This window comes from Acanthochromis polyacanthus, chromosome 9, assembly GCF_021347895.1.
Source record: "Acanthochromis polyacanthus isolate Apoly-LR-REF ecotype Palm Island chromosome 9, KAUST_Apoly_ChrSc, whole genome shotgun sequence".
Lineage (NCBI taxonomy): Eukaryota > Metazoa > Chordata > Actinopteri > Pomacentridae > Acanthochromis > Acanthochromis polyacanthus.
Window position 1 is genome coordinate 11,271,545 of NC_067121.1, and position 16,494 is coordinate 11,288,038.

General features: G+C 41.3%; 1 protein-coding gene across 2 annotated transcripts in view; it reads left to right on the forward strand.

Moving 5' to 3' along the window:
* The window catches only part of cadm3 (cell adhesion molecule 3), a 113,931-nt gene that overhangs the window by 60,758 nt on the left and 36,679 nt on the right, over window positions 1-16,494 (forward strand). For both annotated transcript variants that reach the window (XM_022208669.2, XM_051953305.1), the window contains exons 4-5: window positions 7,092-7,244; window positions 14,468-14,605. In XM_022208669.2, the coding sequence (XP_022064361.1) occupies window positions 7,092-7,244; window positions 14,468-14,605 (291 nt within the window). The remainder of the gene's footprint in view (window positions 1-7,091; window positions 7,245-14,467; window positions 14,606-16,494) is intronic.

Genomic DNA, 16,494 nt, shown 5'->3' on the forward strand with positions numbered 1-16,494 from the left:
TCTATCCAAGCATTGGAAGTGCTCCAAATGTCAGTCACCTAACAAGTCTTTTTTGAGAAAATGAACAGGATTTCATCTCCTACGCTGTAACTCATATTCACACCTCGTCCATTAATCCAGTTTGTCTCAGAGCTAAGAAATTCATTACATCCCGTCACAAAAGCCAAACAGCAGGAGTGTGACCTATTGGCAGAGTATTTATGTTGCCCCTAAATGGCGCAAGGCTCATGTACAATTTTCAGGGGCCTCTCGCAATCGATACGCCCCTGTAACTAGATATTATATCGTTTTTTTGAAAATCCATCACACCTGTACTCTCGAGCAATATACATCGTTTATAATGAAAAAAGAAAGAAATGAGAAAAAAGTTTTGAAAAAAGGAAAGAAAGAGAGACGGACAGAAAGAGCCTGGAGTCTGAAAAGATTAGAAATGGGTGAGATGTAAGAGAAAGAAGAACAAGAGGGAGGGAAAGAAAAGGGGATTGAGTAGAGATGAGGGGAAGAGAATTAAGGAGACTGATAGTTGAGTGCAAGGTCCAGGGGGCATGGAAAAATGTGCGTGTGTGTAGGTGTATAGGTGTGTGTGTGTGTGTGACATGTGGTCACTCACTCACACACATACACACACACACCCACCCACACTGAGAGCTCATGAAGACAAATGTAGTGACCTTGCTTAGTGATAAGGCATGAAGATAAAGTAGTGTTGGATGAAATAACAGAAAAAAACACCACGAGAAATGGAGGTGTGTGTTTGTGCGTGTGCGTGTGCGTGTGTGTGCCTGTGTGTGTGTGTGTGTGTGTGCGCAGGAGACAGGCAGGTGAACAGACAGATGGAGAAACGGAAGAAACAGAGAGATTACAGTGAGACATGCAGAAAGGAAGATGGAGACGAGGAGACAAACAGACACAGATGTGACTCAATATGAGAAAACCATATAAACAACAAGAAAAGCACTCAGAGAGTCCAGTACTAGGCCAGGGCTGCTCAGTCGTGTCATTTCTGACGGCTGAAATCTTGAAAAAGTTTGTGGCAGTAATCATGGCACTATAGAATGTGGCCATTTAATATAGATGTACCCACAAACAAAATGACCTTGCATTAAGCACAGATGTATGTTATGTACGTGTGCAGTATGTATGGATACCGAATCGCGTGACCTAAATATGTAGCAGGCAGCGGGAATTAATGGGACTCGAAAACACCCCCACAATTTAATCAAGTGTTCCTTGTATCATTTCCGACGGATAAGTCCTGATAAGTCTGCAGCGGTGGATTTGTAGTAGGATCGCCATCATTTGATTGTCAGCAAGCAGCTGTTGTAGTGTTCACTTGTAGTCATACAGTAGTTACAGTGACACTGTGCTGCTGTCTCACAATGATACAGAAATCTTTAACAAATCCGTGGATGCAGACTATAAGCTGCTTCACTGCCAAAATCTAATCAGATGGTCCTTGTGTCATTTCTGACCTTCTCTGAAAATTTCATCCAAATGCGTTTGTCCGTTTTTGAGTAATGTTGATAACAGACAGACAAACAGGCAGACAATCGTAAACCAATTGTCACATGACTGCTGTTCCTTGGCGGAGTAATAAGGAAGGAAAACAGACAGTAACATACTATAAAACTGCTCATGCACTGACACACGCGCATTGGGAACCTACAAAATTCAGTTTTTCTGAAGATTCCCAAATATAATTACCTTAAAGGTGAAAAAAGGCCACAATCTTCCTCCTTCTCCTGTAGTTTTTCCTTCCAAGCCTCTCCCACCTCATGAACCCACACTTCAAAGGTATTCCTGAGTGACTCTCGACATCACAAAGCCTGCCACTTGGTTTAAAAGACGTTATTTTTAATTTTTTAAAAATCATCGAAATTACACCATTTACCAGAGCCACAAAGTGTGAAAACAGACAGAATCTGTACATTTTCAATTTTCAAACAGTCCCTGAACTAGTCGTACATAACGTGCCATCACAAAACTTAATTAAATCTAAGTGTAAAATCATGACATCTCATTTAAAAAATCCCTTTATTCTACATAAATGTTAAAATTCCCCTAAATTATCCGTTTGCTGTCACCAAATTCTGTAAAAAAAAAAAAAATTCTGCTCACTTCAGCACAACTGATCATGAGTGACTCACCTGTGACCAGCAGTCAGGTGGCAAAAATTTTTGGTTGCACTGGGTTGAACTGCAGACTGTGTATCCAACAAGTAGATGGGAGACAAGTATGGAAACTGTGTTAAACAACATTAACGACGTTAAGCACATGGAAAAAAAAGTTCAACGTTTTGATTTCAGGTTGCTGTAAAATAAATAATCCAGGCAAGTTTACTTTTGTTTTTAAAGTGATTTATAGTATTATAACTGTATCACACTGCACAGAAGACATTTTGCTCCTTCTATTCATAGTTTGCTGTTTCAGTAGTGGTGCAGGATTTTACAGTAAAAATAAGCCCAGAGTGAGTAAAAATGTGACAGCAGGAGCAAGATACACCCAAAAATTGCAGAAAAATACCACATACCTGAGTTTAAATGAGTTACGAAACGCATCTGTAAACAGTTTTTTGCTGGCCCACAATTGTGGTCAATACACTGATATTACTTGTCATTTGATTTGGTGGCTTTTAAAACGCTTTTATCATTTTTCTTTATTCAAAAAGGACAGGGATTAAGAAATCTAGCAACAGTCCAGGCATGCATTCAAGGAAAGTTGCTAATATATTCTCAGAAAAACTGAAAAGAGACTGAAAAGTGGCCAATCAGTCAGTCAATCAGCAGCCAGACGGCAGCATTAACGATCTATCAGTGTACTTAAATACTGATCTCCACTGATTGTGTAACCGCTTGTTGTTTTGGAGATTTAAATTTAACCTAAACATTCAAGTTGCTTGTTTTCTCCACATACATAGAGCAGGTTAATTCCTGTGTTTGGATCGTTGCTATTCATGGTGTTTCAATAGGTCTGCCAAGTTTTTGAAATTACACACAGATTTAGATGAATACTGATGTGATTACAGCAGTTTAAAGCTCCTCTCCAATCACTGATTAAACCCCTGAAAACTCATCTGTCTGTCTGTATATCAAAGTTACATATTCAGACATATTTCCCCATGAAAATGACCCTTCCTGCCTTAAAATAACTTAGATGTAACTCTACACGGTTGCACATCTGAAATCTGAAGTCTTTACCTTGTTCTCTTCTAAACTTGATGCAACTCAAGCACACCAGTTCACCCACAATGCTGCTCAAACACTGCAAAACTACTGTTTTAACATTAGAATAATGATGTTGACTGCTTTATTTGTTTAAAATGTGTCTTTTCGCATCTGAAAAACATCAGATGGACAAGTTACCAAGGTAACAAACATGTTTTTCCTGGAGGTGGCCTTTTAAAAATAGGTGAACTATAAAAAATGAATGACTTTTTCTACACCTTCCCTCTTTATACTCCCAACTTAGTGCATTTTGAACACACCAGCTCACCTGTGACTCTGTTTAAACACTATAAAACTATTTTATGTGGCACAGTTGTAAGTTGTAATATTAGAATAACAGTGTTGACTGCTTATTTTTTGCTCATAATGTGTCTTCTAGCATCTAAAAAGGACCTTAAGGACAAGTTATTAAGCAAAAAAAAAACCTTTTTTTTTCTACTAGAGATGTCCTATTAAAAGTAGGTGGCCTATAAAAATGAATGGATTTTATTTCTTCACCTCATCTCTTTATCCTCCCAATTCACAGCAACTTAAGCACACCAGCTCACCTGTGACTCTGCTAAAACACTGTAAAGCTGCTTTTCAATACATAACTGCAAGTTGTACCAATGAAGTAATGGTGTTTACTAGCTTGGAAAATCCAAACTGAATCTCCATGTAATCTCCTATCTCCATGTTAGGAGATACAGGAGAGTCAGTTTGGCATTGGGCGAATTGAATCGCGTTTCCCTCCCGGGAAAGTTTGGTACGACCAATCATAGCACAGGAGGCGGGAGTTAATGCTGCGTCCTCTTCAGCGCCTGGATTACCCATAAAACACCTGCGCACCTCCCGTAACCAAACACAAACATTAACAAAGTTATTCCTAACACCGCTAATCGTTCGGAAGGAGTCTTTTGTTGCGTAGCCTTTTCAAAAATAAGTGTTGTACTTGAGAGTACCCCATGTATTCGCAGATTTTTGTGACAAAAACGGCAGTAATCATTCACCGCGATGCTTTCTCGGCCGTATGCCATTGTTGTTTGGACTACATGGACTTCAAGGCCGATTTGTTTGTGCGTCACATCCGTGTTACGCTGAATGGTTCTTTCTCGTTCAAGCTGCATTCGTTAGCCCCTCCTTTTTGAAATCGTCTCCTGTCATCACAATGCCAGACTGCCTTTATTTGTATTTATATTAATACATAAATAAAGTCAGTCTGGATTTTCCAGGCAAGGTGTTTACTGCTTTTTTTTTCACTCATAATGTGCCTTTTAGCTTCTGAAAAACAGCAGATTGAAAACTTAACAAGGTAAAAAAAAAAACTTGCTTGTGAAAATGTATTGTTGGGTAGTCAGTTATATTTAGTTTATCTTCATTTTTTCCTTTTCTTTTTGCCATAAAACAGCCAAGAAAAGTTTTTTAACGTACAAATCTGCTCTGATTGCGCGTATAAATGTCATATCAGTTGTCATTTTAACCCTCAGAAGCCTCCCTGTCTCATTGTGGTACTTAAAAAGCCTTACATATAGCTGTCGTGTTCAGATTAACTCAAACTATAATGCTGCTGTAACTTAAAACAACTTTAAAACATGTAAACAAATCTGACAATTCACCGTACTTGACAGCAGCGTTTTTTGTTTTCTTGGTTTTATTTGCAGGCGTCTGCTTTCTTGCAGTCTGCCTGTTATACGTTCAGTCATTATTTGAGCCAAACTGTGCACGATGGCGCCCGAGAACAAAGCTCAAAAAAGCCTTTATTGAGACGGAGAGACAGACAGGTAGACATCTGGATAGACAGGCGGATAGGAAGGCAGGCAGACAGGCAGCAATCACACAGCACAAACACTGCAGAGGTCAATGCTATCACGGAAACGAGTGGTTATTTCGTAGCATTTCATCATCATCATCTATCTTGGTCGCTTGCGCTCTCTCCCTCTTTCATGGCTGGATTTCTCATTGATGACAAAGCCATTTATGTCTCTCTTATGTCCCCCCCCCCTTCCTCCCTCCCTCCTCCCCCACGGTCTCTCCCTTATTCTCCTTGCTATTTATGCTTCCTCTGTTTTATTTTTCTCTGTTTTCTTCTCCCCTGCACTTTCTCTCATCTCTCATTCTCAATTTGCGTCTCCTCTCCTCTCGCTTTGCTCTTTGTCTTCCTTTTGCCTCGTTACATCTCTGCTATTTTTTCCTCTCCTTGCACCTCATCTTCATCACTCCTCCTCCTCCTCTTACATCATTCTTTCTTCTAAACACCTCTCTCCCTCCCCTCCATCCTCCCTCCTTTCTTTCCAATTTACCTTCCTCTTTTCCCATGATTTAAATTCTGCACATCATCTTTCTTACTTTCCTCTCTCGCTCTGCCCCTCGTCGCTCACCCTCCTTAACATACTTTATATCCCTCTTCCCACCTCCCTTATTTTCCTCGCTGCATCTCCGCCACTTCTTCTCTTTTCATAGCTCCTTTCACTACTTTCTTCACCTCATGCCTTCCCCTATTCTTCCCCTCTCACTTTCCCTTGCATCCATTTCTCACCTTTTTCTCTCCCCACTCTCTACCTTCTAGTTTTATTCAGTCATCTTCTATCGACATTTCTCTGCTCTCTCTTAAACTACCTCTCTTTTTACTTTCTAAACTTTCCCCTCACTCCACCTCACATTGTCTCCTTTTTCAATCCTTCCTTCTTGAGGCCATTCTCCCTTCTTTCTCCCACATCTTCCTCACTTTATTTAATCCGTGCTTGTCGCACTTCTTCTCTCCCCTTTCTAGTTTTCTCTCATATCTAAATATATTTATTTGCCATTATGCATGTACAGCAAAGTACATCGAGTCAGAGGGATATAACAAAATAATGAAAGAAAAGAAAATGCTTCCAAAATAACTATAAAAAGAATATTTAAAATCCTTCCTTCCTTCCTTCCTTCCTTCCTTCCTTCCTTCCTTCCTTTCCTTCCTTCCTTTCCTTCCTTCCTTCCTTCTCCCTCTTATGTCTTTAATCTTCTTCTTTTCTTTTATTATAACAGGAAACCAGTACATGGCAAATACAAAAGAACAGTTAGTTACTGATTGGAATATGAAAAAAATGTAAAATTATTCATAAAAATTCAAAAGCACAAAAGAACTGGACAATTACAGGAAGTAAATAGAAAATAATTTTTAATCTTCTGAATACCTAGACCTGCTGGCAGGTTTGAAAGGCATGTTGTCTTTTAAGATTTTCCAAAATTACACCATTTATAAGAGCAAGAAACTGTAAAAACAGAGGGGAATAATAGAATTTTCAACTTTCCAACAGTCCTCGATCATCGAATTATTTATTTATAACATGCCTTTTGGTTGGGAAACCTTACCAAATCTAACCTTAAAATCCTGGTTTTCATCACTTTATTCTACATGTCTCATTAAAGAGTTTAATCTAACCAGATTCTGCTGAAAACAAAAAAATTCTGCACTCCTTAATATGACCAAAAACTCACGAGTGACTCAGCTGTGATCAACAGTTCATGGACTTTTCGACTGAAGCGCAGACTGTGTTTAGACAGAGCAGATAGGAGGCAAGTATACAGGCTGTTTAAAAGTAGTAAAATATTAATAGAATGTAAAGAAACCTTTTTTTCCAACAGTAAATGTAACACACATGGACACAAGATGTTATACATAATTTTAATGATCTATGGCATTACAACTGTTGTACTGCACAAAATTACACCATTTACCAAGTCAAGAAAGTGCAGAAACAGAAAAAAAAAAGTTAGATTTTCCACTTCAGAGGCAGGACTGCTGCTTGGAGTTCAGAGGGTTAAAGAGAAATACAACTTAAATCTCCTCAAACAATTCATAAAGCACATGTCTAATTACTGATATCTTGTTCCTCTTCCTGCTTCCAGCGCTGAGAGATAACCGCATCCAGCTGTACCGCTCGACACCGACCGAGCTCTCCATCACCATCGCCGACGTGCAGCTGGCCGACGAGGGCGAGTACACCTGCTCCATCTTCACCATGCCGGTCCGCACCGCCCGAGCCACCGTCACCGTGCTAGGTGGGTCACAGAACTTCACATATACACCCAACATATGCACGAACTTATCACATACTGTGCATACTGGGGGGAAAATCTGTCATCTTGCTGTTTCCAGAAACAGAGGTTGCAACTTTTCCAGACCTTATCATAAAACCCTGGTGTGTGTCCAGCTGTCAAGCATATTTTTAATAATAATGGATTAGATTTATATAGCGCTTTTCTATTCAGGCATACTCAAAGCGCGTACAATGGATCCATTATTCATTCGCTCACACATTCTCACTCTGGTGGTGGTAAGCTACATTTGTAGCCACAGCTGCCCTGGGGCAGACTGACGGAAGCATGGGTGCCAATCCGCGCCTACGGCCCCTCCGACCACCACCAACATTCACTCACATTCAGACACCAGTGTGAGTAGCCGCACTGGAGACAAGGCGGGTGAAGTGTCTTGCCCAAGGACACAACAGCACATGACTAGGCGAGAGCAGGAACTGAACCGCCGACCCGTCGATCATTGGACGACCCACTCTACCACCTGAGCCACAGCCGCCCTTTTTTGTCGTAACTCATGCAGTAAAAAATCTGAGTTGTGCGTGTCAATGTGGATTAAGTACATTTTAAGTGAAGGAGGATACGTTGACAAAAAAAAAAAACAGAAGATAGAAAAGAAACCCTTTTAGCTCATTTTTCAATTTTAGTCGACTCCTTTCAGTGTAAGTGTAACCTTTCTGCCTTCCATCTGTCCTTGACAGAGGATTCCTCTCTGAGGCCCATCCGGAGGTCCCTTTTATTTTTCTGTCTCACGTAGGCTTTTTCTGAAAATATTTCTTTGTTCTCGCTGAGGTCTCACAGCTAATATGACATTCTTGCCTTCCTTCTGTGCACGCCATCCTTTGAGACTGATTGACATCTGTGCAAATCAGCTTGACTGCAGTCTATCTTAATTTCTCTCCTAAACTTGTAGGATTGTGACAGATTTAAATGGATGATTTGAAACTCTCTGGCACCGTTTCTTATTTTCTCTCTTCAGTTGTCATGTTGTTTATACACGTTCTTACAAAGACGATTGCTTTCCTCCACCGGCCGCTTTCCGACTGCTCGTGGAAAGTGTAGTTCCATTAGATTATGGAATAAGTTAACTTGTCTAACTATGGAAAAGTGTCTTGAGTTCACCTTGATACACCGCTGTGGTACTGTGTTAGCCTGACCTACCCCGCAGAGTTTACCCTCTCTCAGAGCTAAATGAAGTCTGACCCTGTGGATGTCCATTGAAAGTGTGACTTGCGAGGAAAAGTTGCTTGACGGCGTGAAGCAAAGTATCGGTGCTGCAGCAATTTAGTGCTGAGCCTCCATAAAGTTAGGGGACTTGTGAAAGACAGATTTAAGAAGGATGTCTGCAAACAAAGACTCAGTAAATCAGTAAAGACAGAGATTTTCTGACTTTTAGTCCCTTTAGATAAGGCTGCAAAAGCATCAAAGCCTACATTGCACAGAATGCAGCTCCACTGCATGTTTTCATTCACACATTAAATGGTCTTTTTCATCGCAGATCATTCCCATATGTACCGGCCAAGAGGGACCTCGTCCACCTTCTAATAGGCTATTTGCATTATGATGACATTTAATTAGTTGTGGAACTGCGATTTAGTTCTTACAAAGAGGAACAAAAGTCTACATTTGGAGGTTGAAGGAGCCGATAAAGATGTAAGTCAGCACACTTTCACCTCACCAGGAGACTGGAGTTCAAGTCATGGACCATAATTATAGTTTTATTCTTTAACCTAATTCTCGTTATGACTTTTACCTTTACTCGCTGTTTTTCACTTGGTTTCTGGTTAGGTTTAAGCACACTACAAGCTTAGGTTTAGAGAATAACTGTGGTTTGTGTTAAAAATGCACCTTGTAACTGCATTCTGCATTTACTAAAGATTGGCAGAATAACTTCTTCACTTTGGAGGAAAACTTCCAATTTCACACATAAAGACCAGATTATGAGGAGTACAGAATCTAATGTGACACCTGATTTGGATGTTATCAACCCATTAAATGGCTGTTATCAGCGTAGATATTTCCCACAGATATGTGCCAGGAGGGAAATCCTCCACCTTTTAGGAGGCCCAAGAGGTGTCATCACTCGGTTTTGTGGAGCTCCAATATCTCCAAATTTAGTTTATGCGGAGGCACAATTTTGCATTCAAAAAGAGGAACAAAAATCAACATTTGGAAGTCAGAGTGGCTAGTGGAGCTGTATGTCAGCAGATTTTTACCTCAGGAGGATACTGGAGGTCAGGTTCCATAAAAGACCATAATTGCAGTTTCATTTTCTTTAACTTGAATGTTTTTTTGCTTTTACTTACACTCAGTGTTTTTCAGTCATTGTTCACTCAGTGGTTGGTTGAGTTTCAGCACCAGAACTACTTGGTTAGGTTTTGAAAAGGACCAAGGTTCTTGTTTAAAGGCATGCTGTTACTATGTTTGAGGATTTAACAAAGGTGGAGCTGTAATTTTCATCTACAAAGACGAACAAAAGTCCACATTTGGAGGTTGGAGGCGCTTGTGTGACTGTAAGTCAGCAGAGTTTCACCTCACCAGTAGACACGAGTTCCCACACAAACCGTAAATACAGTTAGATTTTTTTACTTACACTCACTGTTTTTTATTTTGTGTTCACTTGCTGACTGGTTAGGGATCAAAACTACTTAGTTTAGATACGAAACGGACCTTGATTTGAGTTAAAATGCCTCCTGTCGCTATGCTTGCAAGTTTTAGAGCTTCATTTTGTGTGTTTTCATGGTGGCAGCTCTACCAGAGCTTTAACATGCACTTACTGACAAAACCACAAGAGGATGTCAACATAATTAAGGCTACCTGGTGTTTATCAATTATCAGAATTGATGATAATATCCTTAATATACCTACTTTACTGTTAGGTAAAGATCTGCAACAGCTGATAAGGCTGGATGTTTCATTAGCTGCTTTACTTGACGAATAATCTGCAGAACTGATCGTCTTCCTACCAAGTAAAGATGTTATTCTGCCAATCTGCATTAACCCCGGAGGAACTGAAAAGCCTCCAAAAATATTACACTAAAACTATCTCTTATAAGAGCGTGCTGGACCGAGATGACAGAACACAGTAAGCTTCCCTTTAATGCCTTCATCCGCTTTGATCCAGATCCTTGCTTATACTGTTAACCTTTGTGTCAGGTTGTGACCTCATATAATTCTTGCGTTGAGATAAACCAGCTCCACTCATCTTCCCTAAGATGGCTCTTATTACCTACGTGTGATGTTTCCCTGCAACCTGCAATAAATTGCGGTCACCCTATCAGCTGAGAATAGGCCTGTTTATTGACTGGATATCGGGCTAATCGGCTTTGGTCCCCCACAAATGGTCATTCGACTATAGATTTTTATTAGTCGAGTTGTTACTGTTGCTGAGCATCAGCTTATTCTGGCTGCATTACACAGCTTTACTTGAAGACGAGAACAAAGAGATGTGCTTGGCAATACTGTAATACATCAACTAATGGCCATGCAACCACAATGGAGATCTACTGTATACACGGAAAAGACAGCTGGTCTGATTTTCCCCAGAGACTATGTTGGGCAAATTATGCTGCCAACATTTCAGGGCATCCAATTCCACTTTTTAACTGGTGTGTAATGAAACTGAGTCATTGTTTGTGCCAGTCAGCAAAAATCAGCATCAAAGTGCATTAAAAAAAACAAGATTTCATCACTTATTATTGTATTGTCTTCTTACATGGACACAAAAATGGGTTTTTACTGGAAGTCATGTTATTGAGGAGGTTTTAACAGCATTTGCCATTTCGTCCCCGAGCTTCTTCTAATTCAATACATCATAATTTGCCAACAAATTCTTGGATGGAAACTCAAGCTGCAGAGGGTTTCTGCCTAATTGTCTTGGAAAATGCATTTAGTGGGAAGCGGAGATGCTAAAGTTGAGATATTTAGGGTGGGGCAATGCGGCTTATGTTTATGCGGCTGTTCTGGAGCCGAAAGGCCAAAAGGATTGCTCCCAGAATTTGGGATTATTCAATAAGCAGCATCAGTTTGTTGATGTTTTGTCCGATATTTTTGAGCGGCGCTGGAAAACACATTGAGAAGAATGAAATGTTGTGGACAACAGGAGGAGCAGTAAATGTTAAAATGCTGCATGTCAGACAAAGGTGAAAGCAGGGCTACGTCAGCTCCATGAATTTACACCAGTGTGAGCGTCACTCCTGGATATTTCTTCCAATTTTGCAGTAATTGTGATTCAAGCATTTTTTATGCGCTGTAATTGACGGCTGTGACACTGTATTCTGCGTTCGATAAATATTTCATGACCCCTGAGAGGGAGCCAGCGCATTAAAAATGTATGGTAAAATGTCTAAAACGCACTGACTCCTATGGGGAAATCTGGCAAAGATATCGAGTTTTGGCAGTGTTTATGTATGTGTGTGTGTGTGTTTTACGCCTGTTTTGACATGTGCAAGTTTTGACAGCCAAACACACGATCGGATAACTGCTGAGTGTGGTCAGTTTTTTTAAACGGCTGAGAGTGAAACGTGTGGCGTGCACGCACCTCGGCTGTGTCCTGAGCTAAGCAGAGAATAATTTATAATGGCTTCATTCTCCTTTATTCTTCTTGTAGAGAAAAGGGTCTCGACAGGGCTTCTCCCGCCAATTCTATATGTGCAGTATTATTCCCTCATTAATATTCAATGCTACTTTGCTGCCAGAGAGCTTCCGCACACGGCGCACTACATCAAATAGTGCTACATTAAAAATTGACCACGTTTTTCTTCTTTCTTTTTTTCTTTTTTTGATGTATACCTTGGTTGGTTCACAGCACTTTTTATTGGTGCTTGCATTTGTCCATCTGCAATGATATCGACTACATAACAGGAACATCTTTTAATATAGACAGCATTAGAACCATGAAAACCTGCCTGTATCTTTATTTTTGACCTCTTGTCAGTTTAGGTATAAATGATTTCCCTTCATGCTTGGGTTTCTTATCCATCCACCTTTAACTTCTTGTCTAAACCTCCCTGCTTCTCCTCTTTCTCCATCACTTTCTCCATCACTTTCTCTTTCCTGCCTTAATGCAGGAGACGGCAGTTTTGCGGTAGATGGCAAAGCGAATGTTCATTATTTTCAAACTCAGAATGACAGTAAACTCCGCCAACACTTGGGAAGGAAAAATGTCGCCCACAACGGCTCCAGATGGAGTATGGCAAGTTTAGAAAATGTTTCCCCCGCTTCTTGCCTGGTGAGGACAAAGTGAAATGCTGAAATATTTGGCAGGGAGGATGTAGTAGATTCCTTTTCCTGCGTGTGTTGTTTTTGCTTCAAGTTAGAATAGTAATTAAGCTGGGGGAAAAAAAGTGTGTTATTTTAAGCTGCCGGAATCTGGAAGAACACCTCTGGGAGAGGAAAGATGAAATTTTGGTTTGGCAGATTGGACTTTTAACTTTGGCTTGAGGTTTTTTTGAACCTGACCTTTGGCTCGTGTCGTCCTTCTGTTTGTCAGTCGTTTCTCTAAACTGTTACCATATTTCCCCTCCTCTAAAACCAATCAGCCTCACCTCGCCATTCTCGGCTTTGACATAATGAATTCTGGGAGTCCTACTTAATAATTTCTGCAAAATATAATTTACTTGACATTTTGAACTGACCTGCAGTACAGAGAATGGAAAGTCCAACAATACTGTTCAGCAGACTGATGTGAATTGTAGAAATGCCAAGACTGTCAGAAGTAATGCAGAACCCATGCTGCTGGTTTTAGACCTATAACGCGTTATTACTATGATTATTATCACTGCATTAATTGCATTTCCACAATCATCTCAGTAGACAGCCACTGAGCCATTTGGGGCTTCACTGCGAACGCTGGAATGCTTAATATGTGTGCCACGAGTGTTGTTGGAATGTTAAGTTAATGAAGGATTTCATCATTTTCTTTAGGGAATGTTTTTGTCTCAATATGCAGCCTCTGTGAACTTCAGTCGCGTTTTCAAGTCTCGTGGCAGCATTTCACATTTGTCACGAGGCTGAATTGCACTGCAGAGTCTGACCTTTCTGCAATGCAAAGAAAAACACAGACAGTAAGAATTCTACTGTATGTTATCGTGCTATTTTGCAGCCACTCGAGACGTTTGGCGCTAATTTCTGAAACCCAATAATTAAACAGCGCTAATAAACGTACTCGAAACAAGCAGAGTTCTTGTTCGACAGCACAAAGACATTAGTATGTATATCCATTCGACTCCATGCAAGGATGGATAGGGCTTCATGCTGATGGATTGGGTCCAGTGCCAGATCTATAGAGAGCAGTTTCATTCTAAATGCTGTTTTAAAATTCAGCGTTTCTGCTATCACTTACATTCATTTAGCCACAGCAGGCAGCTGATTGAGTTGAGTTATGGCGCCAGGCTACCTTGCAAAAGAATGATTTCCAGTAGTTGAATAGAGAAGACTTGATTATTAGCCACTTTAGATTTCTTTCTCTGTTCAAAACCCAGAGATATTAGCTCACCATCACATATGATAAAAAAAAGAATAAATCCTCTCACTGAGGAGCTGAAAGCTGAGAATGTTGGGCATTTTTTGGGTAAAAGGAGGCTGTGAACAGGGTGTAAACAGTGCTCCAGTGTTAAATGCAGATGCCCGGTCATCCAAGCCAGCCTCCTCGCTAAGAGGTTTAACTGCGCTGTAACAACATTAAGTTACATCCGCCTTTCCTTCTGAGACTGAAACAGTCATTATCTGCACGGCCTTAATTGGTCGCTTGTCAGCAAAACAGAGAAATATTCCAGCGCTGCAGCCACGACAAGCACTCAGAACACAGACAGCAGTTTTGATGCTTCTGCTGGAAGGTCGTTTGAGTTGCTCTGCAGCGTCTATGAACCATTTTGGGTGCAAATCATTTCAAGCCTACATCATTATTTTCCCTCCCAGCTGGTTTCCATGCAGAGCTGACCAAATAAATCTCAGCTACTCTTTGATACCGAGGTGCTGGATCACATTCCACTGTTGATCCCTAACCCCCCCCCCCTTCAAATCAGCATAACTTTAGCAAACATATGCAGCACTTGTTAGAAGCTCAGCCATTGGCCTTCATTTTTTATCCTTTTTCTGGCTACAAGGTGAGCCCTGCAGCATAAAAGTTTTTTCTCTCTCGGCATCTCGGCAAACTCTCTAACTGGCTGTGTCTCTCCGGCTTTCTCTAGGTGTGCCCGGTAAACCTCAGATCTCGGGCTTTGAGAAACCAGTGCCAGAGGGGGACAAAGTCACCCTGACCTGCACCAGCACCGGCAGCAAACCCCCCGCCAGGCTGCGCTGGTACAGAGGAGACGAGGAACTGGAAGGTGAGAGTGCGTGAGTGTGTGTGTGTGTGGGCGCTTTTTGTGTTCGTGTGGATCTAAATGTGTATTGTGATGTCAGAAAATTGCGTGTTAGCTTCATGTCTTGTTAAGGGAGGGTGTGGTCATGTGTAGGTGTGTATGTAAGCAACTGGAAGGACGTTGTGTAGGAATGCCCACATGGAGGTGGGATGCAACTGTGTATGTGCATATTCAATATTGTTGCACATATGCCTCATAAATGAGCTTTTGTGTGTTCCTCATCATGCTGTGTGCGTCCTTGCCACTTCGCCTGCTGTCTCTCTGAGTCCTGAACCCGTGTCTCAATATATGTGTGTGCAAGTGCGACAACATGCTGCTCGTGTGTGTGCGAGTGCAGAAACCTGCTGCGAGTGTGTTTGTACCCTTTTCTCCCCTCATTCCTTCACGTCCTCTATTCCTGTAAAATGTATGCTGCACTGTGCATGTATCTAGAAAACTGTGTTTGCTTTTATTATTTGTGTGTTTGTGTGGAGTTTATTTGTGCAAGTTTCCTTTGGTGTCTGTTGAGCCGCAACGTATCTGCAAACCCGCGGAGTGACACAACACAGAGCGAGAGATAGCGTGGGTCGGATCTAGCCGGGGATAACGACAGAATCCAGCAATAAAAGGCAGGGCGGAGGAGAGGATGAAGGGATGAGGTTGAACAGAGAAGCAGAGATATGGAGAGCTTTGCATGAGGTCAGGCTCGCCGGGCTTTTTGTTGCAGATAAACGGGAGAAAACGAGCGGAAGGGAAGAGAAAGGGAGAAGGCAGCAGAGAACACAGAGAGGATGTCATGAGAAGACAAATTAACTGGCTTTCTTCTCAGAGATAAACAGAAAAATCAAGGAGGCGATTGGCAGCGTCTGACTCGGAACCAGTGGTATTGGCAGTGGTGGCGTTTCTCCAAGTTACAACCATTTGTCCTGCAAACCTCCCCCGCTTTAGTCAGAGGTTTTTTCTGTTTTGCTCGACCAAGCAGGACAAACATGTTGAAGGTGTTGTTCCTGTCGCCCTTTTGCTCCCTTCACCATCTGCCCTGTGAGCTTTGAGCCCTGGTGCTGCTGACAGAACAGCGCCCTCTGTCTGTCGGCTTCCCGGCAGACGTCCCACCAGCTCCCGCTTTACATAAACTGCAGCGTTTCGAATCTTCTTTACAGCTGGCTTTTCTGCAGTAATTACACTAATATAATATGATGACATAATTAGATAAAGATTTATCGATGTTTAAAAATGCTACACTCCGGCTTTGAAATGCAAAAAAACGCCCGTCTTCTGTCCTGATGCCTTGGCAGCGTTAGTGTTTGCTATAATTATGGATTGAAAGGAATCAAAAGAATGGACTCCAGCTACAAAGAGAAGGAGGAATGGGAGAGCTGCCCACTGGAGGACAGATTATCTGGTCCTTTTGTTACAGCTGAACTAAAAACAGGAGACTGAGAGAAAGGAGAGGAGATTGTTGCCTTTTAGAGCCACTGGATTTCTGTTTAAAGGGTCACTTCACCCGAAACACAAAAAGATATGTTATTGCATCCAGCCATGCTGATGGTTTTTGCCATTATTCATCCAGGTATCTGCGCTTGAATACAACGGAGGTGAATGTAATTTTGTTTGCAGTGCTCACAGCATTCAAAAGTTTTTTTTATTAAAAATTCAACAGCAACACGTCTCTCCAGAAACTATGTTTGGGTTTCTCTGCAGGCCGTCGACCCCGCTGCGGAGTTTTCGTCTGAGCTACCTCATCTGAAGAAATAGTCGTATCCCAAGGCATTATATTTCTATTGGACATATCCATGCTGCATGATTTACATCCACAGCACATTTAATGCCATTGCAGAGAGCAGCGTGCCCCTTACGTGGCGAGGTGGAGAGTA